The 26,797-nt window shown below is 37.7% G+C and overlaps 3 protein-coding genes and 1 pseudogene across 5 annotated transcripts; 3 read left to right on the top strand and 1 right to left on the bottom strand.

Moving 5' to 3' along the window:
* The first annotated feature begins 821 nt into the window (after positions 1-821).
* LOC122078460 (protein NRT1/ PTR FAMILY 2.8) lies at positions 822-3,086 on the top strand. The gene is made up of 3 exons (XM_042644440.1): positions 822-945; positions 1,080-1,297; positions 1,519-3,086. Exons 1-3 carry the CDS (start codon positions 834-836, stop codon positions 2,908-2,910), a joined length of 1,722 nt encoding a protein of 573 aa, XP_042500374.1. The 5' UTR covers positions 822-833; the 3' UTR covers positions 2,911-3,086.
* A 2,241-nt stretch (positions 3,087-5,327) lies between these two features.
* Positions 5,328-13,016, top strand: LOC122079547 (cyclin-dependent kinase D-1). 3 transcript variants are annotated; one of them, XM_042646096.1, is made up of 7 exons: positions 5,328-5,641; positions 6,226-6,275; positions 6,379-6,487; positions 6,917-7,042; positions 10,106-10,341; positions 10,416-10,721; positions 12,600-13,016. In XM_042646096.1, the coding sequence occupies exons 1-7, from the start codon at positions 5,525-5,527 to the stop codon at positions 12,739-12,741; spliced, it is 1,086 nt and encodes a 361-aa protein (XP_042502030.1). In that variant the 5' UTR covers positions 5,328-5,524; the 3' UTR covers positions 12,742-13,016. The 3 variants fall into 3 exon arrangements, with proteins under 3 accessions (XP_042502030.1, XP_042502028.1, XP_042502029.1); XM_042646094.1 differs by having other exon boundaries at positions 5,329-5,641; positions 5,977-6,275; XM_042646095.1 differs by lacking the exon at positions 12,600-13,016 and adding an exon at positions 11,961-12,520 and having other exon boundaries at positions 5,331-5,641; positions 5,977-6,275.
* Positions 13,017-13,302: 286 nt separating this feature from the next.
* On the bottom strand, positions 13,303-17,358 carry LOC122079546 (protein DETOXIFICATION 16-like). Its single transcript, XM_042646093.1, has 8 exons — positions 16,850-17,358; positions 16,212-16,756; positions 15,340-15,426; positions 15,074-15,130; positions 14,738-14,976; positions 14,014-14,132; positions 13,653-13,739; positions 13,303-13,531 (listed from the first exon to the last, which is right to left on the bottom strand). Exons 1-8 carry the CDS (start codon positions 17,147-17,149, stop codon positions 13,472-13,474), a joined length of 1,494 nt encoding a protein of 497 aa, XP_042502027.1. The 5' UTR covers positions 17,150-17,358; the 3' UTR covers positions 13,303-13,471.
* A 5,199-nt stretch (positions 17,359-22,557) lies between these two features.
* LOC122080388 lies at positions 22,558-26,629 on the top strand (annotated as a pseudogene).
* The last annotated feature ends 168 nt before the right edge of the window (positions 26,630-26,797 follow it).

Raw genomic sequence — 26,797 nt, 5'->3', positions numbered from 1 at the left:
TAAAAAATATTCATAATAAAGAGGAAATAAAAAACATAAAGTTACAAATTACTTGTTATGATGAGAACATGTAAAAACCAACAAAACCAAGAGAAGCAAAATTAAGAAAACACTTGAATAACTCAGAGGACTTGTTCCATCTTTCAAATGCTAAAGTCTCCCTCTATTTATAAGACAAATGAGAGAATGAATTAAGGGACTTTAAGAAGATACTTTATTGTAAAAAAAACTTTAAAACTAAAGGAAAACTGAGACTACAAAAATCTTTAGCAACTAAAGAAATAATGAGCCTTACAAAAGAGAATAAAATGTCTCCAAAATTGAATTGATAAATAAATTATGAGGTATAAAACTTGTAAAAGTTATTTTGTATTTAAACAACTATTTAAAACTATTATGAATATATAATTATTTTAAATACTTATTTTAAAAACAACAAACGGCCAGTAATAATGATTCTAGATTCTTGATTTCTAGATAGGGTGACAAAAATTCATCTCACTGGTCAAATCTCATCTCAAAAAAATCTAAAACCCAATTGGGACAGCTTTTAAAGGACGCGTAAGTTATTGTGGATTTTCCTATTTGAGGAGATTCCACGTCGCTGGAAGAGAAGATGGTGGTTATTGGTCGCGCTACGGTCAATTGAAGAAGGTAGCTGTATTCTCAAGGAAGAGAATACGAGCAATTAAAAGTCTTCTGAAGAACTCTCCTTCCTCAAGGCAAAGGGGAGAGAGAGAGAGAGAGAGGGAGAGGGAGAGAGAGAGAGCTCTCAAGCCCTCTTTTGTTTCATGAAAAAAAATAACAAAAGAGCCACCACACAGGGAAGCAGAATGGAAACTTCAGAGGGAAAGCAGAAAGTAATGGAGGAAGGACTCTCCAGACCTCTTTCTCCCCACTCCCAAAGAAAACACGGAGGATGGAAATCCATGCCTTACATCATCGGTAATGTAACATTGATACAAAATCTTATATCTCTCCCTCTCTTCTTTTCTTCTGCGATTGCAAGGAACTTCGTTCTGGTCCATTAATATACTCTTCTTGTGATTCTGATTCTTATTGGGTGTGTGTGTGTGTAGGGAATGAGACATTCGAGAAGTTGGCGTCGATGAGTGTAATAGCAAATATAACAGTGTACTTGAGGACCCAGTATCATTTGGATGGGATATTACTGGTGAATGTAGTCACCATTTGGTTTGGGACCTCCAACTTTGCACCTCTGCTCGGCGCTTTCCTTTCTGATGCTTACTTGGGGAGGTTTCGCACTCTTCTCGTCGGATCCTTCTCTTCTCTGCTGGTGCGTTTTCTCAAACTGGGTAATCTCAATCTCTCTCTCTCTCAAAAGTTTATTGTTCCGTTAGTCCCACATGGACTATAGGTGACTTGACTATCATATATAAGATTCACGAGAGGTCACCTCACTTCAAAAGCTTTAACAATCTATAAATTCTAACCCCCAAAAAAATTTGAGTATTTCTTCACTCAAATTAGCTCTCATCCACTTCTCAATTTGAACAGGGTATGGGAATCATGACCCTAACTGCAGCTTTACCTCAACTAAGACCACCCACCTGCTATAAGAGAACTGATTGCTTACCACCTCAAAAGTGGCAGCTTAGTGTCCTCTTGGCAGCTCTTGGGTTCCTATCCGTAGGTGCTGGTGGGATTAGACCCTGCAACATTGCTTTTGGGGTTGATCAATTCGATGCTAGAACAGAGAAAGGAAGAAGAGATATCGAGACTTTCTTCGACTGGTATTACTTGTCCTTCACCATCTCTCTCCTCATTGCCTTCACTGTGGTTGTCTATGTCCAAACCAATATCAGTTGGGTTATTGGTCTAGCCCTTCCAACTGCCTTCCTTGCAATCTCTATCATTGTCTTCTTATTTGGTACCTCAATTTATATGTACATGAAGCCAAAAGGTAGTATCTTCACTGATCTCATCAAGGTCGCTGTGGCTGCCACTAGGAAACGAAATGTTACATCCACGCAGGTCAAAGAACTTGAACTTTATGATTCTAATGCCATGGAAGCTGATCCACTGGTTACTAAGCTCCCTCACACAGATGGACTAGTGTGTCTTGACAAGGCAGCAGTGATCACAGACCCAACTGATGAGTTAAACAGAGAAGGCCTAGCAAGAAATGGTTGGAGACTATGTAGTGTGCAACAAGTCGAACACCTTAAGTGTTTTATAAGAATAATACCTGTTTGGTTATCAGGGATCACTTGCTTCAATGTCATGGACCAACAAAGCACATTTGGAGTTCTTCAAGCAATGCAAATGGACAGACACATCACACGCCACTTCGAGGTCCCTCCGGCCTTAATGGGTGTCGGTCCGATGATCACTCTATCGATATGGATCATCATATATGAGCAAGTATTGATCCCTTCTGCAAGTAAATTGGCCAAGAGGGAAGTGAGGATCTCTATGCGTACAAGGATGCTAATCGGTATCATAATGTCTATCCTTTGCATGGCAGTTGCAGGGACTATTGAGGGACGAAGACGAGATAAGGCCTTAAAGAATCACTCCTATACCGCACCCATGTCCTTCGCATGGCTTGTGCCACAGTTCATGTTATCAGGCTTGACTGAAGCTTTCATGGCTATTGGGATTATGGAATTCGTAACCATGAAATTGCCTGAGAGTATGAGAACCATTGCTGGTTCCATCTTCTTCCTGGGTTTGGCTTTTGCTAGCTATATAAGCACTTTAATTGTCAATATCATTACTTCCATAACTAAGAGGAATGGAGGGGAAGCATGGTTAGGTGGTCATGATCTTAACACCAACAGGCTTGACTACTATTACTATATTATTGGACTACTTGGGGTACTAAACTTGATCTATTTCATTGCTTTTGCTGGTCGTCATGCGTCTCGTGCGAAACCAGCAGCCTAAAGGGAGAGACCAAGAGTCGAACATGAATGGCTGACAAGAAGAAGGAATACATATATGGATAACTTAATTTCTCTAAGGACGTGGAAGCTGTTGTATTGGTTAATCTTGTTTAATTTGGAGAGCTCTTATCTTGTAATGGTGAAGAAGCTAATATATATTGATGTTATAGCAAACCCCAACAAATATGAAAATAAACAAACGCATAGATTTAAGGAGGTTCACACACCGATGTGGTGTGTCACGTTCTCAGCGAAGAAGAAGATGTTTCATTATGTAGAAAAGAGATTACACCCAGACACGGTGAGAAAACTTGCTTTGAAACCCTAGCTCAAAAACCCCCCAAAATTATAATGACTTTCAATAAGACGCTAGTACATTATATACTCCTCCAAGTCGCAGGTCATCCGGGTTGCCACCAAAATATGTCTGAACAGGTCATTCTTCAAAACGAGTTAAGAATTCGAGACAAACTTAACAATTGAGTTGGAGCTATAGAAAAGGTACCAAAGTTGCCAGAGTACGATTAACCTCTGGATTTGAAATCACTGCTTATATACCAGGTATTGACCATAATTCACAAAAACATTTTATAGTCTTAGTAAGAGGAGGAAGGGTTAAGGATTTACCCGGTGTGAGATATCACATTGTTCGAGGAACCCTAGATGCTGTCATTAAGGATCATCAACAAGCAATATGGCACCATAGACCCCTATGGACTAATCCCCCACAAAAAGTAAGAAATCCGCATATTTGACAACATTTAAGATGAAAAACGGGGTTGCTCTCTCAGCAAAACTGGGATAAAGTTGAGTCAAAAGATCCCGATTCAAAATAAATTCAATAATGAAAGTTTCATAAGGGGACTGGAGCAGGCTACCATGAAACAAAAGATCTTCTTTCCAAAGAGATTTGATTCGAAACTATTATATGTCCAAATTTGTATATCAATCTCATCAATATCATCGATCTCATAAGTATCATGCAAAATCCCATCAATTGAATCACTTTTTTGAGAAATACAGACAATCTAAGTGTACAAGTAAAGGCAATATTCATTGATAAGAAAAAAGAAAAAACGTGAACGGTGTTGGATTGATGATAAAGAAGAGAATTCTTGTTCAATTCTCCACCTTAACGACAGAAAAAAAAGGATGGATCAAATTCTATTGATCTGACAATGTAAGGATCTCTTGAGGATGTCCAAAGGTGTTTTTCACACTTGCATAGACTCGAACAGACCTAGTCAATGCAATGTGCAATTATCTTTAGGGCATGCCCCTTCATTAGAGATACAACCATATGAAAGGGTATGCTCTAAAAACAATGAATGTGTTAATTAGTATTCGGCCTAAATCTGCAAATCCATGACTTAAAAATATAAGTCGAACCTAAAACACACCATACCACAGTGCATCGGCATGGCCCGGTGAGCAGTGTAAAAATTATCCCGGACCCACTTTAGACATCCCCAAGGTGGCGATACTCTTTATGTGAACTCTTATCCTTTTATAGTCTCATAAGCATATATGAACTGCCTCTACTCACTCATACACATTCTAACTGTATTGAAAAAACTCAGGAGGAACTTGGTACGAGTGAACATCTATACCTATCCTTTTGCTTCCAAATATATTTTTCTTCACCCAGTAATGACAGGAAGTAAGGCATGTGTTGGATGCTCACCCATACGATACAATCATGTGATTGAACGTGTAGCAAATCCATTCCCGATACTTTCCGTTAGAACCCTAATCTCATATATTCCCATATAGTATATATGAAATGAATATTTTATTATTCAACAAAAAAGAAAAATAATTGAATATTTTACTCTCCATGAGCAATGGGAGACTAAATGTTAAGTTCCAATATTTTTATTTAACAAAGCAATGAATAATTTTTAAAACTATAAAGGCAATGGTTCAACCATGTCAAAACCAAAAAGGAGAATAATTTTTAAAACTATTTTGAAACTTCCTTTTTATAATACAAATACAACATAAACCATCTCCCTAAAGAAGATATATACAAATTTGATTCACCTATCAAGGTTTGAATCTGATCAGAAAAGAGTTTTGATTTGTAAAGTTCATAGAGACGTTGCTCCCTTGCAGCTGGGTCCAGAGAGAGAGAGAGAGAGAGAGAGAGAGTGGCGAGGAGCGGAAATTGAATCACTAGGATTCAAAGGAAGAAGTGGGGAGGAGCGGAAGTCAGATTCCAATCGGACAGCCTACAATTCGTATGGTCCGTACAATAATACGTTTACTATTTTTTGAAAATTTCTCTCTCTTAATCAGAGGATTTGGAACAGGAAACGAAAATCTGAAATCCCTAGAAATTATGTTACCAAAATACCCCTAATAATTGTTAGAATGTCAAGAAAGGCAATTCAATGTCCATTTCCCTCCTTTCCCTCCCCCTAGAACTCCGTTGTTCCCACTTTCCCACTTATTGTTTTCTCGGTTCGTCAATAAAGCTTCAACCACTCCAATCCATGGGCGAAAGCGAAACTGAGATTTTAGGGTTACTATCTTTCCTTTCTTGACTGAATGAAACCTTCCGAAGATGCTTAAATCCGATACTTCTTCTCTGTTTGTACGGCCACAAAATTTCTATGACCATGTCGGAGGTCGATGAGATTCTTACTAAGAAAGTTGCCGACCGATACCTGAAGCGTGAGCTCCTCGGCGAGGGTACCTATGGTGTCGTTTACAAGGCCATTGATACCAAGGTGAAGACTAGCTCTCTTTGTTTCCAGATATCATTTGGTGTTAATCTAGGGTTCTTAACCATTTGAAAGAAGATTTCCGGTCCTGTAGAGAATGTACTTGCAGCTCCTGAGATTTTATTTTTTTTTGCTTTCATTTGTTATAGTTGTCCCTGAAGTTAGACAGATTTGTTGAACTGAATGAAATCTGCACATACATATCTATCCAATAACAGAATGAACACAGATTGTCTTCCTCGGGGAAAAAAAATTAAAATTAAAAAACAAAAGAGGAGAAAGGAAGAATGAGATAATTTATTACGCTTTTTTTTTTCATGGCTTATGTTCGATCTGTGCAGACAGGACAGACGGTCGCCATTAAGAAAATCCGGCTGGGGAAGTACAAGGAGGGTGTAAATTTTACTGCTCTTAGGGAAATTAAACTGCTTAAAGAGCTCAAGGATCCGAACATAATTAAGTTGATCGATGCTTTCCCTCATAAGGGAAATCTCCACCTTGTGTTTGAGTTTATGGAGACTGACCTTGAAGCCGTCATTCGAGATAGGAATATTGTTCTTTCTCCCGCTGACATCAAGTCTTACATGCAGATGACATTGAAAGGGCTTGCCTATTGCCACAAGAAATGGGTTCTGCACAGGCATGCTTCAGCATTGCTTTGTTAATGACTTGAGGTCATCTATTTGTTCCTTACCTGCTTGCCTTCATCTCAGGCACATAGTAACATTCTGTTGTTTTTTCAGGGACATGAAACCAAATAACTTACTTATGGGAGCTGACGGGCAGCTTAAGCTAGCTGACTTTGGTTTGGCGCGTATATTTGGAAGCCCAGACCGCAAATTCACCCACCAGGTATAGCTATGGAATTTGCCTTTGTATCAATTTACACCCTAACAATGGAAAGGTTTCCCTGAAATCTTGTTAAGGGCGGATGAGAGGCATGGTGGCTTCAGAAATTCATGAAATTCCATCAAGAACTTGGACACTGAATCAACAACTTTTGGATCAGGAAAGCTATTGCTTATTTCCTCTATTGTTAGTTGTCCCTGAATCTGCATTGAAGTACATTGGGCTATCAAATTTATCTGCTAATGGATCTTAAATCATCTTGCCATTGGTAGTAAGATGCATGTAGTTAAATCTTACTTATCAATTTAAAGATTTTAGGATGAATATAAATCTTATTTCCCCCTCATGGTTTACTCATTATGCTTCCGTATTTATGACATTTCAAATAATTTAAATTTCCGCTAATTAAGAGTATCCAATTCCTTTGTGTAGGTTTTTGCTCGATGGTATAGGGCACCTGAATTATTGTTTGGCACTAAGCAATATGGGTCTGGGGTGGATGTTTGGGCTGCGGCTTGTATATTTGCTGAACTTCTCCTCCGCCGACCCTTTCTACAGGTGATGCCAGGTTCTCATGGCTATTATCGTTGCTTATTCTTTCCAGATTAGTAGATATTGGTTTGCAATGTTTAGATATATTCTGTGATTGATTACTGTGATTATTCACCCTCTTTTGAAAAAATTGTCCAGAAACCTTCAATTTTATCTCTTCAGCTTTCTCTCTTGCTCACACATCCACTTCTGTATTTTTCTATGAATATATAACTTTTTCCTTTCCATTGTTCGAATCTTTTTGTGCTCCCTTTCGAATAAATATTATGAGGGAAATCTATTCTTCCATCTCTCATCTCTGTTTTAGTCAATCTCAAGAAAATTTAGATCTGGACTTGAATGCACACTTCTGACCTCTTCAAAAACCTTGCACCAATTGACTCCAATGCAATTAAGTGGGCAAATTATTCTTTGGTGGATTTTTGCACATTATCTTATTTTACTCTTTTTTGGATTTCTTTTCTTTTCACTAATATTTGGCTTTGTTATGCTAAGAGGAAATTCAATAAGTTTGAAAATTTTCTGCTTCATATATATATTTATATATTTTTAGAATTCTCTTATGCCATTTTCTTACCAAAATGATTTTTTCCCCGTAACCATTGTGTAATAGAATATTCTATATTCTTCCTTCCAAATTTGCTCATATTCTTAATAATGCTTTAATTGCACTTCTCCTAGCACTGTTTTTGTAGCGGAAATAGGGTGACATCTTTCATATTAGCTGTTGGATGGCCTTTAAAAGGTGGGATTCACAAGATTAAAACAAATGGAATCTTCAACCAGTTATATCTCATTTCAAATAAGATCATTTTAAATGGAATCTTTAAAACTTGAATTGAGCACATGTCAAAACAGATTCACTTAAGTGATTCAGTGTAGCACTGCAAACCAATTCTCCACACACTAGCCCAAAGACAGGTTGGGCGTATGGATCTGGCGGAAATTGAACTCACTCCTTGATCTAAGCTTTGCAAATGGAATCTTGTACGAATGTTGCCTATCCTACGGCCTATGCGGCACTGTTTCCGACTTTTTTTCCGATCCAAACCGTATCAAATCCGTCTTAGAAGCAAATCTTACAAAGAGAAAATGGGGTTTTAACAATTTCAAAGCCTCGTTGGAGCCAATAGTCGAACATCTTCAAGGCAACATTTGCTTTGACCGATTTTTTGATTTCACCATAAGACCCATGTGAGCCTTATTGAAAGCATACGTGCACGCGATGAAGCTACCTCTCATGGCTTGCAGTTGCACGAGCAACACATGTACACTATGTGAACCCAAAGCCTTGTGACCATGTGTGTTGCAGCCATGGCTGCTTGCCTCAGCCATTACCCTCACCAAAAGTCATTTGCTGCATGCCTTTTTGATCCATTGTCGTATGCCATGTGCACCTTGTTGTGCTGCCATATATTACATAGGCCGTGGTCACCAAAGCACACACCATGCACCACTCATACACACCATATGCTGGGCAGCCATGTCCCATGACCCTTTGGCCGACACCCATGCTATAATGGTCATGATCCCTTTGCACCAATTTGAACTGTGCACCATGGCCCTTGGCCTTGCACCCATGTGAGCATCCCTTGTGTGCTAGGCATGCTAGCCAAGGCAGGCTGCCTTGGTGCCGCGCCATGTGGACTGTTAGCCAATGCAATTAAGCCTATTTGCTTGCCACGTCAAACCTTATCCACTTCACCATTGCATGACCTCATCATAAATGCCATGCATACTTCATACATTCATACATCAACCATGATACATATCATGTACATATATGCATTCACAAGCATCACCTCATGCCCCTCTGTCAACTCATAAGGCTACATCATCTACCACCACTATGTGGCTAGAACTGAGTGTACAAATACGCTACTGAACCAAACTCAATTGGAACATGTTGTACACCTATCCAGCTCATCTCGACACTTCCTGAACGGAGCGTAGACGTACGCTATGCCTCCAAACTCATCTGAAATCATTGCACAAGTCATGTTGCCAACAATGACAACAATACCACACACCATACAATTATGCCAGTGCTACCATCACCACAACGCCAATGCCAAATGTCTAACTGGTTATGGCCTGGTGTGAGATTTTTTTTCTTCTTTTTATTTGCTTTCTTAGCTCATTTTCAGTGCTGCTATTGCTGCCACTCCACTTGTTCTTTGACTAATTATTGCATAGATTGTGTTTGGGTATTCTCTCCCAGAATTCAGGTCGGAGGCATGGTCTTAAATCCTGAAGTTTACTACTAATTACTTCTCAGTTACTGTGACAGAACTTATAATTTTATAAATGTTGCAATGTCTTAATTGGAGTCTTAATTTCAGTTCTGGAGTCCTGTTTCTCTTGATATGTTTTCCCGTCTGTGCTGGTTAATTTAAATTTTATGAATTAAAATTGTCTGGATCAATCAACAAGACCCCAACTGTTGAACTAGAGTCTCAAACCAGAATTTGGTTTCTGTCCAATCACACTGTTCTAAAAATATAGAGAAATTTATCTTTCTTGATTATTGTCTCATCAAGTCCGTCCTTTTTGACTCTCTGCTCAAGTTTGAGCCCCACTGGTTGATTGGAGAGAGTTATTTATTTATTTTTCTCTCTTTTCTCCTTGCTTGTGCAAGTACTGTTTTCAACCTTGATTTGTCTTCTTGGCCTTTAAAATCGTGTGTTGTGATACATTGGGCTCCATTATTTGAATTATTTTGAGATTTTCCCTTCATTTTCATTTTTATGCAAAAAATTTTGCACAACTCTCATCATGCATCATCTGGAATCAGTTGCCATGATTTCCTCCTATCCAATGCAAACTGCTAGATCTGGTGCTGGCCTCTCAGGGGGTTGTGACTTCAGATTTCCAGTTTGTATGGTGGGGCAGAGTATTCTTTGAAATCTATAAATGTTTGCGTTTATCTTATTGTGTTGTATCTTTATATGTGAATGCATATCAAAGTTTAATTTAGATTGTTCTCATGTATTTACTGCCTGGGTGTGCATAAATCCACGTAGTTAACTTGTCAAAGATTGAACGAGTTTGGTGATGTTTTGATTACAGGGCTCAAGTGATATGGATCAATTAGGAAAGATCTTTGCAGCTTTTGGGACCCCAAAGGCTTCCCAGTGGTCTGACATGATTTACCTTCCAGATTATGTAGAATATCAATTTGTTCCTGCTCCTCCATTGCACTCATTGTTTCCAATGGCAAGTGACGATGCTTTAGATCTATTATCAAAGATGTTTGCCTATGACCCAAAAGCAAGAATATCTGTTCAGCATGCATTGGAGCACAGGTTTGTCTCTTCCGAGTATTTAAAGGGTGATGATCTGGTTTATACTCTGTTCTCATTCCTGTTTTCTTATTTAGGTATTTTTCATCTATACCTGCGCCAACGAAACCAGCTCTGCTTCCACGGCCTGTCCGTAAGGGAGACCCTAAGCCATCAGATTATAATCCACATGATGGTCCAATTGTCTTATCTCCCCCAAGAAAGTCGAGGAGAGTCATGGTCCAACGTGAGGGGCTTGATGGAATTACATGTCAAACTGATAAAGTTGATGACCATGCAAATGAAGCAACTGACGGGATTTCAGGAAGGAGTGAAACCATGCCAATGTCAATAGATTTTTCTGTGTTTGGATCCAGACCTCCTCCCAGACCAACACTGAACAGGTAATGTAAAAAATCCATCTTTTTATCTCCATTTCATATTATTTTTGATTCAGGATTATGGTTCATCTAATTCCTCTCTTGGAGAAGACGTGCAATTCCAGCCATTGGCTGACCCCAGTAAAAAAGGGCCATTACCAAGTGGCCAGTGCTGGTCCCACATACGTGTGGTCCTGGGAAGGGTGACTTTGGAGTGCATGCCAAATCTGGCCCCCTCAAGACTCGAACCCGGGCATTTGCCCTGGCAGCCAGAAACTTATACCATTGCTCGAAGCAGCGGCCCCCCTGTTGGCTGACCCTAACCACCCAATCAAGTCTCAATGTTGAGGTCAATAATAAGAGGAAAAACATTCATGGATTATTAGGCCATCCAAATAAATTCTGATGAGATAGAAACTTTAGGGCTGTGTTTGGTATGCATTCCCATTATGAGAATGTGCATTTCCATTCTGAAAATACAAAATGTGTTCTTAATTGAGAATGGGAACATTGTTTGGATAAAATGTTTGTTTAAAATGCATTTTTTATGTGAGAATGCTCAGACATTTTATCAAACACCTCATGGGCGGAATCTCTTCGGTGAAAATCCCAGACAATATTACATCAATAACTCAAATAAAAATATAAAATTTTGAATGGTTCCTTAGATAGTATTGCTTACATCAAACCCGTAAATATTGCGAGGAAAACAGGAGATTCTAGGATTTTGGATTCGAGAGGAGATCTTGAGGAGAAAAAGAGAGATTTGGGGCCAGAGAAGCAGTTTTTAGAGAGAGAAAGAAAAGTAGTTTTTGGAGATTTGTAAAAATGAGACGCTATCCCTTGAGAGAGAAGGTGCCTTTCATAAGATTAGTGGGGGAGCTATTTTCATCGGGCTATGCTAAGAACTGGAGAATGGGGAATGCAAAATGCAGAATGCAGAATGGGAAAATATCCCATTCCAGAATGGGCTGCATTCTTGACCGTGTTCTAGAATTTTGAGAATGGAATGCTTACCAAACAATGTTTTTAACAGTTCAGAATGTGTTCTTGGTCTAGAATGCATACCAAACACAGCCTAGGTTTCTGCTCTTGTGCATAATCCATGATAAGCCATTTGCTTGATGCTGATTGCTGAAGTAATGTGAGCCTTGATTTTTCTTATGCATCAGCCTCATTAGTGTTTATGTCTTCAATAGAATGATGCACTGATGTAAAATCTACTGTATTCATATTGATTTTTTATTCTTCTCACCCTGGCAGTGCTGATAGAACTCATTTAAAGAGAAAATTAGATCTTGAATTTCCTACGTCATGAAGGAGGAATAATCCATGCTTGATTCATAGTTTGGACTAAGGATGCATCAGTTATTCTAATGGTTCCCATTGTGTGTTTTTCTGCGTCTCCATTGGAAAACTGTGAACCAGTGGTGGAAATAAGACAGGGTGGAGTATGTGCTTCTGTGGTGTTGAATTTGGGTGTTAAAGAATTACTCTGATGGTTCATTTGGATGCTGTTATTCTTTTGGAGAGTAGCAAAAATATTTGGGGTCAATTTTTTAATAATTCTTTCTGTGAAAATTGTATACTAGCACGTTCAGGATCAAGCTATTTAGGATTTTGTTTCCATTAATGCCGTAAATTGAGTTACAAAAAAAGGACAGAATTCCTGTTTGGAGGTGGGAATATCTGCAGTTTCATATGTTTTGAGTTGTTGCATTCTTTTTTGGGGGGACTGGTAATCCAGAGCTTGGAATTGTATTTTGTAAACCTGATAAACTATTTTGGCAAAGCTTTTCGGCATTTATTGGTTGAGGAACTTATTTTACTGACAATCAGATCCGACGCAGAACCTTTGAATTCTTAATGATCCCAACGAACTGACGAAGTGTTGATTTCCAGAATCATTGTGTTTAATTATCTGTATTACATCCTAATGGTGACCAACAAAGTGACAAGAAGAGGAACTCAGCATACTGAAACGCTGACTGAAGCAAAAGAGGAAGCCATGGAAGCTCTAGTGAGATCGAACTCTCCAAGGTGACCAACAAACATGAGTGAGGTAACAAACAAACAGTATTGCAGGAAGCTTACAAGGGTGAGATTTCTGTCTTGGAGTGTGGTTCCTGCACCAACATGGGTGCCAATGAGAGTGCTTGTGAAAACATCAACAGTGATGAGATTTTTATCTTTCAAAATGACAAACCAATCATTTTGCAAGGGCCTGGGTCTGGGTGCTACAGCCATGCTTCTGGACAGGCTTTTTTTCCCATATTTTAGTTGTTGCTATGTGCTAATTTTAGATATAGAGGACTGAAATTCAGTCTCCCCTGATTATGGTATCGCAACTCTACAAGTCACAAGAGCTCTAAAGCTCCTCCCCTGCAGTTAGTATCATCATGTTATGCATACAACCATTAATTCCTTGCAATATTCTTTGCGAACTTCTCTTAGCACTAACCCCACCACCACCACCACCCCAGCCCAAGGATTTAGGTTGGATCAGATCGGTGTGGATCGGTCATGTTTGCCCTTACATTTCACAAAAAGTAAATTTTCTTTATGATTTTATCCTGAAATGATACCGATAAGCAATCCAGATTGGTTACCTTTGAATTAGCTTTGAGTCCTCGTTATAATGCAGTTTATACGATTCATGATTTGCTTTCATATGGTTTCTGAATTCTTGGTCACATACATGGATCAAATCTCAAATGGGTTTCTGTTGAAGGCTTGGGATGGCTTCTTATATTGAGGAAAGTACTAGTTCAGCTTCATGCAGTCCTATCAACTGATACCTCTGATTCATGCACTCTATCCATGGCTTTTGCTGCCTGAACCAAACATAAAAAACAAAGAGAAAACCAAATCCAATGTAAATATATAACAAGAACAAGTGACAAAATATACCTATTCAAGCTGAAATAAGAAATAAATAAGGAAAAATTAGATTACCTCTTTGTTCCAATTGGTGCATATGGTTAGGATAAGAAAAGACAGTACTTGCACAAAGAGTGCACATACAATCCCCAACCAAAGCCCCTATTTGAAAAAAAATGAAAATTTGTAAACATTAAAAATGTAGAAATTAAATAATCACCAAATACTATGTAGGTAGGATTCACAAGCTCAGAAGGGAAAAAGAAGGGGGGGGGGGAGAAGGAGAAGAAGAAAGTGCCATTTCATGTAAAATTAACAACTACCAAATACTATGTATGTACATAAGCTCATGAAAGAAAGAAAAAAGAAAGAAGAAGATAATGGATGTGAACCTTGTACCCAGGAGGGAAAGGGGGGGAGGGGAAGAAACACCTACCCTCGCACCAGTATGAAAGATAAAAGCAAAGATAATTGCGGTAGGAATCCCAATAAGGTAATAAGCTCCAATATTGATGTACACCGCCGTCTTCTGCTTCCCACTTCCTCTTATAATGCCTTGAATCAAGAGAAATTCAGTTATTAACTAGAAACCAATAAGAGTTCCAATTTTGCCAACTTCCTTGATTAATACATGACTACTGAAATTATAAAATAAATTCCATATTGGAGGAGTTGTTTACATTTCTGTCTAGAATATTTGATATTGATCAAGCTCAGTCTATTTTCAAGTAAAAACCATCTAAGAGGAAAATATTCTGGTTTTTAGTTGGAAATAAACTGTTGGGAGTTCACATCAGTTTTTTCAGGTCTCTGTGCCTTCATATATTTGAGGAGCTCTCACCACCTAAAGCCTTAATGTTTATTTCGTTTGTTTTTCTGCATTTGTTCTTTTCTTTGTGTGTCTTTCCACATGTATGTCATCATCTCATTCACTTAAATGTGAGGGGGCTGGAATGTCGGGAGTTATAGAGATAGTTTTACATTGGTTTGTTCAAGTCCTTGGTGCCTTTGCATACTTGAGGAGCTCTCTTCACCTAGTGCCTTAAGGTTTCTGGTTAGACCCTCCAACACAAACAGAAGCTTAAGAGGAAAGATCTGAATGAATGGTTTTGGTATAATATAATGTAGCAAAAGTTTGACACAATCAACTGAGTTCAAACCTGTAAGTGCACACTGATATCCGTCCAAGAAAATGGATACTGCCAGCAATGGTATTATGTCTGCGACGTGCCTTACTACCCTTTCTTCATTGCTAAAGAGGTAACCCCAACAGTCACGTAAAAGAATCATGGCAAGTCCAAGCAATGTACCATCTACAGTTGCTATGAGTAGAACAGAATGTACAGCTAAACGTGCAGCTTGCGGCCTTCCAGCACCCAATTCATTGGAAACCCTTGTGCTACAGAAGAGGAACATGGATTTAAATGAAAAAAATCTAGCTAATATATATAAACACAAGGTGTGGGAATTGATCAAGAGTATTCAAATGAACTAACCTTGCAGTGCTACTAAGACCAAATGAGATATTGAATGTCCAACAACATGTGTTGAGGCTGAGAACATGGATGAAGAAGTTATAATTAAGAACAAAGTTGTTAAGAATCAAGTTGATTTGATTTTGCACAAATCAAGTTGGATTGGTATGATTTCTTATTAATCTTCTTATAGAACTCATAAATATATCTATCATTGAATGTGAATGAATCTACAAAATAATTCTTCCCAAAAAATCAAGTAATTTTCAATTGCAGGTGAGACTCACATTATTGATAGTGTTGATGTTTCTAGTTGTGGATCAAGAAGAAGACCAGACATAAGAACCATTGCCTCGAATGACCAAAACTCTATGCTGTTTGAGTCATCAAAGAATACAAAATGTTAACTAACATATTAAAAAGCAATGAACAATTAGCATTCTAAAGAGATCACGTAGGTAAATTTCCCTTGCTCCATTTGTTTGGGCGAAAAATGCTTGAAGTAAATTAAATAATGTTAAAAAAAAAATTATTCTGTAAAGAAATTATCACATGCAGTTTTGAGGCATGAAATTGTGGCCCTTCAATAAAACTGTACTATCCCACATGTTTATTTTTTCTGAAATAATTTCGGGCCACATTTGTGTCCATGTAGGTTGGGATAAGGCTGAAAAACGAGACAATGATAAAGTAGGATAATTTTACATAGAAGAAAATTTCCATGTAAAATATTATTTGAATAGAGAATTTACATTAATAAATCTGCATAAAAATTTTATATTCTTCATCTTACTATAGAAATGCAACCCTAAAATGATGTAGAAAAGAATGGAAAAACAAGAACAAACAATCACACAATGCACACTGATTTATGAGATTCCACAGGATTGTCTAGTGAAATCCTACTTCACTATCAATGGAGTATAGAGTTACAACGTCCATCCTCACACCTCTCTCAACTTGCTTACAGAGAAAGAAAACATCGCTATAAATATATAACGAAAACTTATATTGAAAATTTAACGAAATATTTATAGCCTGAGAAAATGGAGACATCGTACCCCCACACTTCCAGCCATTTTGAGGCCAAACAAATAGAATCTTATGCAAAAATCTAAGAGACTCAAAATGAAAATGTCAGCAGAAAATTATTGCTTACCAGACCATAAAACCTGATGGAATCCCAAGCCTCAAGAAATCAAGGATGTTGTGTAAAGCCTCCCTTGAAAAACCAGTCCAAGTTGACTTGCAAGCAGCAGAGAACTTGACATAAAGTGCCATCAGTAACACACAAGTCCAATAAGAGATGCCATTTGCCAAAGCAGCACCTCTATGACCAAGCCCAGATTTGAAAACTAGCAACCAACACACTAGAAAGTGTAGTAAAGTTGTAATTCCTGAGATTATCATCATTGGAAAGACAATGTTCTGTGCTTGCAAGAACTTGTTAAGACACTGAAGGAGTCCAAAAGCAAAAATTGCAGGAATCAAGTAATGAGCATATACTCCAGCTCCCTCAGATATATCTGGGTCCTGCCCTAGGCTTATTAGTATGTGGGCTGTGTTACACCAAATACAAGCTACAGGAATGCATACAAGTAAAAGAACAAACATGCCCCTCTGCAAATGTATTCCAAGCATATGATACTGTTTTGCTCCATAGGACTGACCACATAAGGTGTCTAATGCACTTCCCATTCCTGTCTATTCATCAACAATAGATGATATTCAATTAATGAATTGTCTAAGGAAGACAAAAGAGACCCAAAAAAAAAAAAAAAAAACAGTTCTTCGTACCATTAAACTGAAACCAGTGACTGAAGCAAAGGAAGTGCCCAGAGAAGCACTAGCTAGAGCTAGCTCTCCAAGGTGACCCACAAACATGATGGAGATCACCTGCCAACTGAACTGCAAGAAACAAACACATGTCAAAGGCCCTGCCAACCACAACTGCTTCTTTATCTCCCCAACAATGTCTGATCTCTTATTGCACTTATCTACTCCAACCCCATTAATTACATTTGTGCCTGGATTAAGCAGAGGAGTTTCAAGACTCAACTCTCCTTCCCTTTTCTCCTCACTTGGAAGATTCGACATTCTGTTTCTCAGATACACACACAGTGAGAGAGAGAGAGATCTTGATAATTATTTGGGTATATGCAAGAAAAGTTTACCCATCAAAGGTAAACATGCAGGCATGCACAGATGATCAAAACCCATCAAATCAACCAATTGGGTATTACAAATGTGTGGCCTGAGTCGCCTGACAAGCATAGTTGGGCTTCTACGTTTTCCGATCAGCTCCCACTTCCCACATGGGTCAGAATAAGTATTTTAATATACAGAACTGTGCCATCGGTCCCACCCACTTTACACTGTCGGATTAGAACGATCTCCATTCTGAACACGCGTTTGGAGTTTGGGATATATCCAAGTCTGGAATTGCGTGGATAGATAGATCTATATCCCTTACTATCCATACACTTGTGCCCTTGGCCACCTTTTTTGTTTTTTTTCTGGAATTAATAGATCTATATTCCTTATTATCCATACACTTGTGCCCTTTTCCACCCTTTTTTTTATGGAGTTTTATGAGCCAGTTGACTAGTTATTTAGATTGTTTACTACTGTTGTCATGTTTTTTCTTTATCCTAGCCTTTATCTATTTATGGTTGATTTAAAAAATAAAATTGTATGAAATGATGCTGCCAACCAAAAGATCCTTTTATTTGAAGATAGGTATACAAAATTAGGGAAAGATAGTTGTTTATACATAATAAGGAAATTAAAAGATGGAAGAGATTATATCGATCTCAAAAAGGTAGGAAAGGTATTATCTCAATCTTTTCAAATAGATAAGAGAAATATTGTTTCAATCTCAAATTGGGAGACAGTGACACAAGGGGCGCCAACTAGGACTTCTCCCAATAAATCTATATTATAAGTCGAAATTATTATAAGTTTCTTTGGCAAACAGCTCAAAATATTTGGTTGGCAATCTTTTAAATCGATTTCCTAGTTAAAGTTGTGTTTAGATAGTTAGATGAGTATCGTGGAAGAAGAAATGTTAGGAAAACTCTTTTGATACACTTTTTAAGAGTCAAATACTTGACATCCCTACATGTTTGCTACTATTAATCTTTTTAACTCAAACTTTTAGGGGAAAAAATTATCAATGTATATATAAACAAATCTCATGACCTTAAATTCTTGGGTTATGAACCCTTCACTTTGCACAAAGGAAAATTTTCTCCTTAATTGTTCTTACCATATGAATCCTACTTGCCTATAAATTAACCCCCTCTTCCCCAGCCCACCCCAAACCCTCCTAGCCCTCTCTTTATTTTTTATTTTATCTTTTCTCTCTCCCAATACATGCACCATTACCCCTCCCTGACTCTTATTGTCTTTCTCTCCTTTAAGCATAAGCTTCTCTCTCTTTCGCCCTCTCTTTGTCTTTGTCCCAGTAAGTGATATGTCTTGGTTCATTGAATGTTCAATTAATTTCTCATCCTGCAGTGGCCACGGTGGCTAGACGGTCTTGGGGTGCATTCAAGTCTCCCAATCATAAGATACACATTAGAGGGATTAGAGATCTCTAAACAAGCGGTATAAAATATCATACCAATGAGATGAGACAATATAGTATCATATGTTGGAGGGAACTTTTATGTGAAAAGAAGAGAGAAAAAGGTTTTAGCATACCTTACCCCAACAGCTTAGAGAACTTTTTCTCTTATTTTATAGGGGAATGGTTTTGTGCATGGTTGTACATCAAAGTCACAAGATAGGGGATGATAGTGCACCTCCTCAGCTCCATCTCACAGCTGTGTGTATGATCTTGCATCATGCATGATTGTGCATACAACTTTTTGCCTCTTTTATGATAGGAGAAAGAACCCTACCTATTTGGAACTCCCCACACCTAGAGACAATTGGTTGTGAACAAATCTAGTTGCCCCCGTGTGCATTGGGTATTTTCACCCCTAGTTATGCCTGAGCATAGTAGGCGCGGATGGGTATAGTTCCTTTCTCCTAGGAGAAAAGAACCATGTCCATCTAGCATTTTCCTTGCCGAAACACAGATAGTGTGAAAAGACATAACTGCCCCCACGCACATTGGGCGTTTTCACGTCCAGTTGTGTCTGAACCTCGGAATGCTAGACGAACTAGATTCCCTTACCCTTTATGATAGTAGTTTGAATCTTTTAACTTAGGCTCTCTTTGGTTTGATTTCTATTTGTATTTATTTGACTTATTTCTATTTTTACAAATGTTTGGTATAATTTATGGCACTTATTTCTATTTATAATAAATTAGAATAAATCACAAATCACAAATTACTCTTAAGATATTTGTGATTTGATGCAACAAACTATTTATATTGATTTTTGCTATCTTAAATGAGCACGTGTACTAAATGATTCAAAATCAATGGTAAATATGTTACTTTAGTATGTTTTATACTTTTCCAATAAAAAAATCTCTCTCGCTCGAAGTTCAAAGTTGATGGTGAAAACTAAAATCTATTTTCTCATTATATAATCTATTTTATAAATAGTAACCAAATGATTACTATTTGTGCTCCATAATTTATTGTCACAAATAATTTCTAAAAAATAGTCAATAAATACAAATAGAAATCATACCAAAGAGAGCCTTAGTAAATCACAAACCAATCAATTCTAAATATCAAACAAAAGAGGAAAAAAAAAATAATCGAATCAATCTATCATTACCTATCGATTCCTGTAAAAAAAAAAAAAAAAAAAAAAAACTCAATGGAAGGTCTGCATTTTTTTATTGTTAGAATAAGTTGGGTTTTATGTTATTTCGTGACTTTACAGATCCACGAGGCATCACTCTCATATTCCCATTTTCATGGGCTGTTTCATCTTTTACATATTTCTTTAAAAAAAGAGAGGGTTTTACGATGATGAATGAATCCTTACACATACACTCATAAATAATTTGGCAAATTTATCAGCCCAAATTTCAACAAAATATGAATTGATTTAAAAAATTCAGAAAAAAAAAAATGTATATAATTTGGATTCCAAATTTTGGACCTTTTGAATATTTCATGAATAATTGCAGGAACCAAACAATTTGGATTAAATATTATAAAATCTGAATAACTGACTTTTAGCTATTATCCGCGTAGTGTCCAAATTCTCAAATAGAAAAACGAATTAGACCCGACTTACCTTGCTCCATTCAAATTATTCTTGATTTGAATCCCCGAAACTTTAAAGCTGGATGAGAGAGAGAGAGAGAGAGAGAGAGAGAGAGAGAGAGAGAGAGAGAGAGAGAGAGAGAAGATTGGATTACAACATCAGATTGGCATCATCCAACAAGTGGAAATTAGTACACATCAGTCTTCGGATGTCACTAATATTAGGTTATAACATAAATCTAGTGGAAAAGCAGGCATGGGTTCCTTGTATCTAGAGCGACATTCTTCGAAATTGATCTTCCCTCAAGAGTGTACGATGCCAACGTGAGGGGCAATGTGTTGATCTCTCTCCCATTAATATACTGAAGTAACTAAGGTTGTGAAGAAATCGAAACTGAAGCAAACTATTTATAAATAGAACCAATGATAAACCGTTTATAAATCAGTTCGACTTTAATTTTAATAAATGAACCCGTATAAACCATCGATCATTTTAGAGTGAAGTAAAAATACATGTTAATAATCCAATAAATAAATAAATAAAACCCGATTGATCCTTGTATTCTATATATGCTAGGGGTGTCAATTCTAAGCCCACACCGGTAGGCCTGATCGAGTCCGACACGTTTATGGCTCGACTTAGACCAGTCCATTTAATAAACTTGTCGGGCTTGACCGGCCCGATTAATAAACTTTTCAGGTTCAAGCCCTACATGTTTATTAAACGGACGCTCACGGTGTAGGTAGCTAGCCCATTGGGCACTAGACCGAATCGACACATTTATATGCCCGACTTGAACCGACTCGTTGTAGCCCGACCCCATTAATACTGCATAAAATTCCTATTTTGCCACTAATAGTAAGAAACTAATTAAGTTTACTTACCTTTTGCTTTGTAGTAGGATTTGATTAAATTAAGCTTTATTTTGTAAGTTGTAATGGTCATAATCTCTTCTTTAAAAAAAAAAAAAAAAAGAACAACCATAATCTCAACCCACTTAATAATAGAATTTTAGGGTAGGTAAGTTTAAAGTCCGTTTAGAGCCCATTTAGACTTAAACAAGTCTGTAGCCCGGTTAAAGCCAGGTTAAGGCCTGTTTAAAGAAGTCCGATTAAAGGTCGACATCGACCTGGCCGATTATAAACTGTACCATGTCCCAAAAAGCTAGGCTTGTTTACTTAAACTAGCATTCACAATGTAAGGCTTTCAAATGATCAAGCCCAATTAAGCCTGACCGAGATCGCCTGACCGGACCGGTTGATACCCCTATTATATGCTATCTACTTATTTAGTGTACTTACACAATGTAAATTATTTATTTATTTTCTTAAATTATTCTTTGGGCTACATGACATGGTTCAAGCCTGGCAGCATCAAATTTCTTTATTGGGATTAAAAAACAATTCATTTCCAAATGGACCAAAAGTATTGACTTGACCCAGCAATAAAATCGAAATCGAAACCCATACAAAAATTTTAATCAAAATTGTTTATTAATTGTTTTCGATTTGAGATATTGAAACCATTTAATAAACTGTTTGATTTTTTATTTATACTCTTACAGGTTTTGAACCGAACTGAACCGATTGACACATTTGTTGCGGTAAAAATTGATCGGGTGTTCTTTGCAAGACTTGGTACTTCACATTAGACCTGCACAGAAGAGTCGATAAAGGAGAGCCAAGCTCACCCGATGAGGACCCTCCGATGCCTAAATCAGATTTCTTCAACAACAGATACTCAAGAGAGTTTATTATGAAAATGATTGATCCTCTTTTTGGGGGATTTACCATGATATTTATAGGCAGTGAATGAAGAGAGACAGTTGAGAAGAGTCTTATTTTGGAAAATAGTTCACTCTTATTTGGATAACTCTTGGAAGAGTCTCATTATGCAATTGTTACCTTATTTGTTAAGATATCTCTTAGCAATTAGATTTGTTGAGTTGGCGATAAGATCTGTTAAGCTGGCACTGAGTGTTCATTGGAATTGTCCCCACAATCGCTAGGATTGGATCAGACTCCTAAGGGAGGCGATCCAAGGGGTCGGCTCGGCCAAGGATGACCCAAGGGGTCGAGTTTCCCAGGGATCACTTAGATGGTCAGCTCAATCAAGGATGAGCCAAGGCGTCGATTCGGCCAAAGATGACCCAAGAGGTCGGCTCGGCCAAAGGATGACCCGAGGGATTGGCATTTTTACTTTCATCAACACTAATTGAGTATCTAAACATATTCAATTCCATTAGTGGAATTAAAGTCATTGGTCATCAGACATTAAATCAAGGCTTAGCTAGTGCTTATACTTAATTAATCTTTCCTATAAAAAAAAGACCACGCACAGCAGCTGCCCGGCAATTTCTCTCTTTGACTCTTCTCCGGTCCACAGCCTTAGATAGTGGCCGGCCGGAGAGACGTGTTTAACGATGGAGGAGGAAGGTTTGCTAGTGAAGGAGAGAGGGAGAGAGGTTTTGGAAGTGGGAGTGATAGTGGAAGAAGTGAAGAAGGTTGGGTTCATAGCAGGGCCGATGGTAGCGGTCACAGTTTCACAGTATCTGATTAATCTGATTCCAGTGATGATGGTAGGGCACCTTGGTGAACTAGCCCTCTCCAGCACCGCCATCGCCACTTCCATCACCACCGTTACCGGCTTCAGTGTCATTGTGAGTCTGCCCCTCTTTCTCATTTTCTCCTTATCATTTTTCCTTTTTCTTATGATCACAATACTTTCGATTTGGATCTGGTTTAGTTGTCAGGTTATATTCTTGGTTTCCCATTGAAGTTGGGGAATGATGATTATAATAATTAATCAATTAAGAAAAAACAACTTGGTGTTTTTTTTCTGGGTACCCAAGGTGTCTGAGTCAACTTACGTGCAGACTAATCCTTAGGGAGACTAGCACAACAACCCACTGTCATGGTCTCTACTTAAATCACAGATACACAGATGGAGAATCAAACCTGTGACAAATTAATAACCTAGTGAATTAAGTTGTAACATTCTTTTAGTTACCGTTTAATTTTATTCTCAAAAGTCATTTAATACAAGAATAAAAAAAAGATTTTTAAAAAGATTGAAAATTATTCGTTATGTAGTATTTATGCAAAATGACAAAGTTTACCTTCATTGAAAAAAAAAAAAAAAAAAAAAATTTAAAATGCAAAATGGAAAAAATTACGTCTTCATAATTCATCTATTTGATTACAAGAAATTTTGCCTTAAAAAATAAGGAAGTAATTAAATAAACTACGGACCCTCCTTTTAATGAACTGCTTGAGTCACAAAGGAGTTGATCTTTCAATGGGAGAGGGTTCTTTAAACAATGGTGTGGCAGAATCTACATGCCATGCTAATAACAGTGTGGAGAATAATATCGTACAAACGAAAATAGTATCTTGACTTTCAAGGGGTAAGTAAATCTCGGTTTGGATCCTCTGTGGCGCAACATGGTGTTTGGCGGCATCCAACGCGTAGAAACATCTTGGGCTGCGCATGACCACCTTGGATTTCGTGCCAAGGCGTTTCTGGCTGATGGACGCGTGCCGAACACCATGTTACACCACAAAGGAGTTGAATCCTTAATCTCTCTCTCTTTCTCTCTCTCAAATTGATTTCATCTGTTGGCCTGCCTACAAAGGAATTTATGGTTGTTTTCTACCAAGTAGTGGGAAGTGGGGATGAAATTTACTCCAAGATAGCTTAATTTCTAACATGTTACATTTGAATCCTTTATGAGGCTGCATGGACATACATTGCAGTTTAAATAATTGAATAGACATGTTTTTATACATGATCGTTATGTGATGGTATCACTGAATTTGAAAAAGCATTCGAATTCTATAAATTAGGACTGAATTTATCAATCCTTCAGATTGTCTCAGGTCCGAAAATTCAGTGAAAACTGAATTTGAAACCTGAATTGTTGACCAACTGGATTCGCCTCTTTTTTAAAAAAAAAAAAAAAAAAAGTGAGAAAGAGAATGCTACTCAGTCGTGATAGGAATGGCAAGGCATTCAATAGGGATTAAGTGGTCATTTCACCAACCTTGAGTTTGAGCGCAGAAGTGCATGCACTACAAGGGTAGCATTCTTTTCAAAAAAAAAAAAACTGATGAAATTTTACTTTACCAAGCAGCTAGGAATGGCAAGTGCATTGGAAACACTCTGTGGACAAGCTTATGGAGCACAACAATATAGAAAGCTTGGGATTCATACTTATAGCGGCATTATCTCTCTCCTCTTGGTTTGTATCCCTCTTTCTCTCATATGGGTCAACTTGGGGAAGCTGCTCACTTTCATGGGCCAAGACCCTTTAATCTCAATTGAAGCTGGTAAATATGCAATGTGGCTCATTCCTGCATTGTTAGCTAGTGCTACCGGTCATCCAATCCTTAGATACTTCCAATCTCAAAGTATGATCCTTCCCATGGTCCTAAGCTCATGGGCAACTTTGCTTTTCCATATCCCTCTCTGTTTGTTCTTAGTATATAAGTCAGGTTTAAGAAACCATGGAGCTGCATTAGCAATCAGCATATCATATTGGTTAAACACAATCTTCCTTGCATTGTACATGAAGTACTCTTCTTCTTGTGAGAAAACTCGTGTGCCCCTCTCGATGGAGATGCTCCAAGGTGTTGGCAAATTCTTTTGACTCGCTATCCCATCTGCTGTGATGGTTTGGTATTTCTCTTTCTCTTTTAGTTTATGATTCAAGATATGAGATTTTATCTATTTTATTTCCTCTAACAATTAAGGTTTTGCAATTTTGATTCTAGTCTTGAATGGTGGTCTTTTGAGATGCTTATCTTACTGTCTGGACTTCTACCAAATCCGAAGCTTGAAACTTCAGTGCTTTCTGTCTGGTATGGTTGTGTTTTTAAGTACTTTCTTTTGAGAATTTGGATTGTTAAGACTCACTCATTAGGAAAGGCATTGCATTTAATCAATGATAACCTTTGTGAACAGCCTCACCACCATTACAATGCTCTATAATGTTATATATGGACTCGGCGCCGCAGCCAGGTTTGCCCTGAATCTTCCTCCTCCACTATTTCCTGTCATAAATAGCATGGCAGCTTAGGATATCTGTTGTAAAACTCTACATCTAAAGAGTACACACACACTACATATCCATCTATGGTTTGCATAAGAGTATAAAACAAATTAAATGCATATGTTTGTGTATTATTGACAAGAGAGATCATTTTTTTATTCTGCAGCACTCGAGTTTCTAATGAATTAGGGGCTGGGAATCCACACGCAGCTCGTGTGGCTGTCTGTGCCGCGATGCTTCTTGCAGTCACAGAAGCAGTTATAGTAAGCTCAACCCTCTTTTCCTGCCGGTATATTCTTGGTTATGCTTACAGCAATGAGAAGGAAGTAGTAAAGTATGTGGCAGAAATGGCTCCTCTAATTAGTATCTCAGTTATCTTGGACAGCATTCAAGGGGTCCTTTCAGGTTGATTTCCTACCTTCTACCAATATGTTATCTGTCACTCCATCAAAAGAAGATTGAGATTATTTCTCACATTGTATAAGCTAGCTAGTACTGTTAAAATGTTTTCAGGTGTTGCTAGAGGATGTGGTTGGCAGCATCTAGGGGCCTGTGTCAACCTTGGGGCATTCTATCTTGTTGGGATTCCTACAGCTGTTATATTGGCTTTCCATCTACATTTAAGAGGAAAGGGTTTGTGGATTGGAATACTTACTGGGTCTACTTTACAAACAGTTATGCTATCTCTCATAACTAGCTGCACAAATTGGAAAAAGCAGGTATCTCTACTGCTCTATATTTAATTTCTTTAGAATAGTGAGACAAAGATGTGATTAATAACTAATTAGCCCAAGCACAATCTGTAATGATGCATGGAATATAATGATCAATTTTCACAACCAGGTCTATGTAAAACTTGAATTAATCCTCGCTGAAAGGCGTTATTATTTATAACATGCATTAGTTTTTTTCTGTTTAATAAGTTGGTTTTCAATATTCATCTTGCAGGCACTCGAGGCAAGGGAGAGGATATTTGTGGAATGATTTTCACTAGAGAATGAATTAAAGTGAATGTGCAAGGTTACTGATAACCTACTACCCAACTGTCATTCTTCTTAGTTTGATAGATAAAAGAGGAAGGAGAAGGCAGCCAACGGCAGGGGGATTACCATTCAGAAAAATGGATATTGATGCAGGAATTATAATCCTTGAGATCTAGCTTAAAATGTGGATGCCTTTTGTTGGAATCTTTTTATAGCTTTTAAAATTAAAGATTCAAAATATTATTTTGGTTCATCAAAATGTGTGTAGGAGAGGTTTGTCTCTCCCTAATAGGCACTTAAGTGACCAATATGTGTGACTATTGGAATGTATGTCTAAATGGTCAACAGAGATGTATTATGAAAGAAACATGGCTTTTGGGAGCATCCATTGGAGGTGTCCCTTCTTCTTCTATATATAGTAAGACAATCCCTACTTCAAAAAGGGTTTTTTGGTTTTTTCATTATTCTTTGGTTTTGTTTTGCGAACTATTGAGCCTAGCCTTACTCTCCCAAATGATCAAAGTTTGTGTACAGT

Source organism: Macadamia integrifolia, chromosome 5 (assembly GCF_013358625.1).
Source record: "Macadamia integrifolia cultivar HAES 741 chromosome 5, SCU_Mint_v3, whole genome shotgun sequence".
NCBI lineage: Eukaryota > Viridiplantae > Streptophyta > Magnoliopsida > Proteales > Proteaceae > Macadamia > Macadamia integrifolia.
This window is presented reverse-complemented; position numbering and strand designations above follow the sequence as displayed.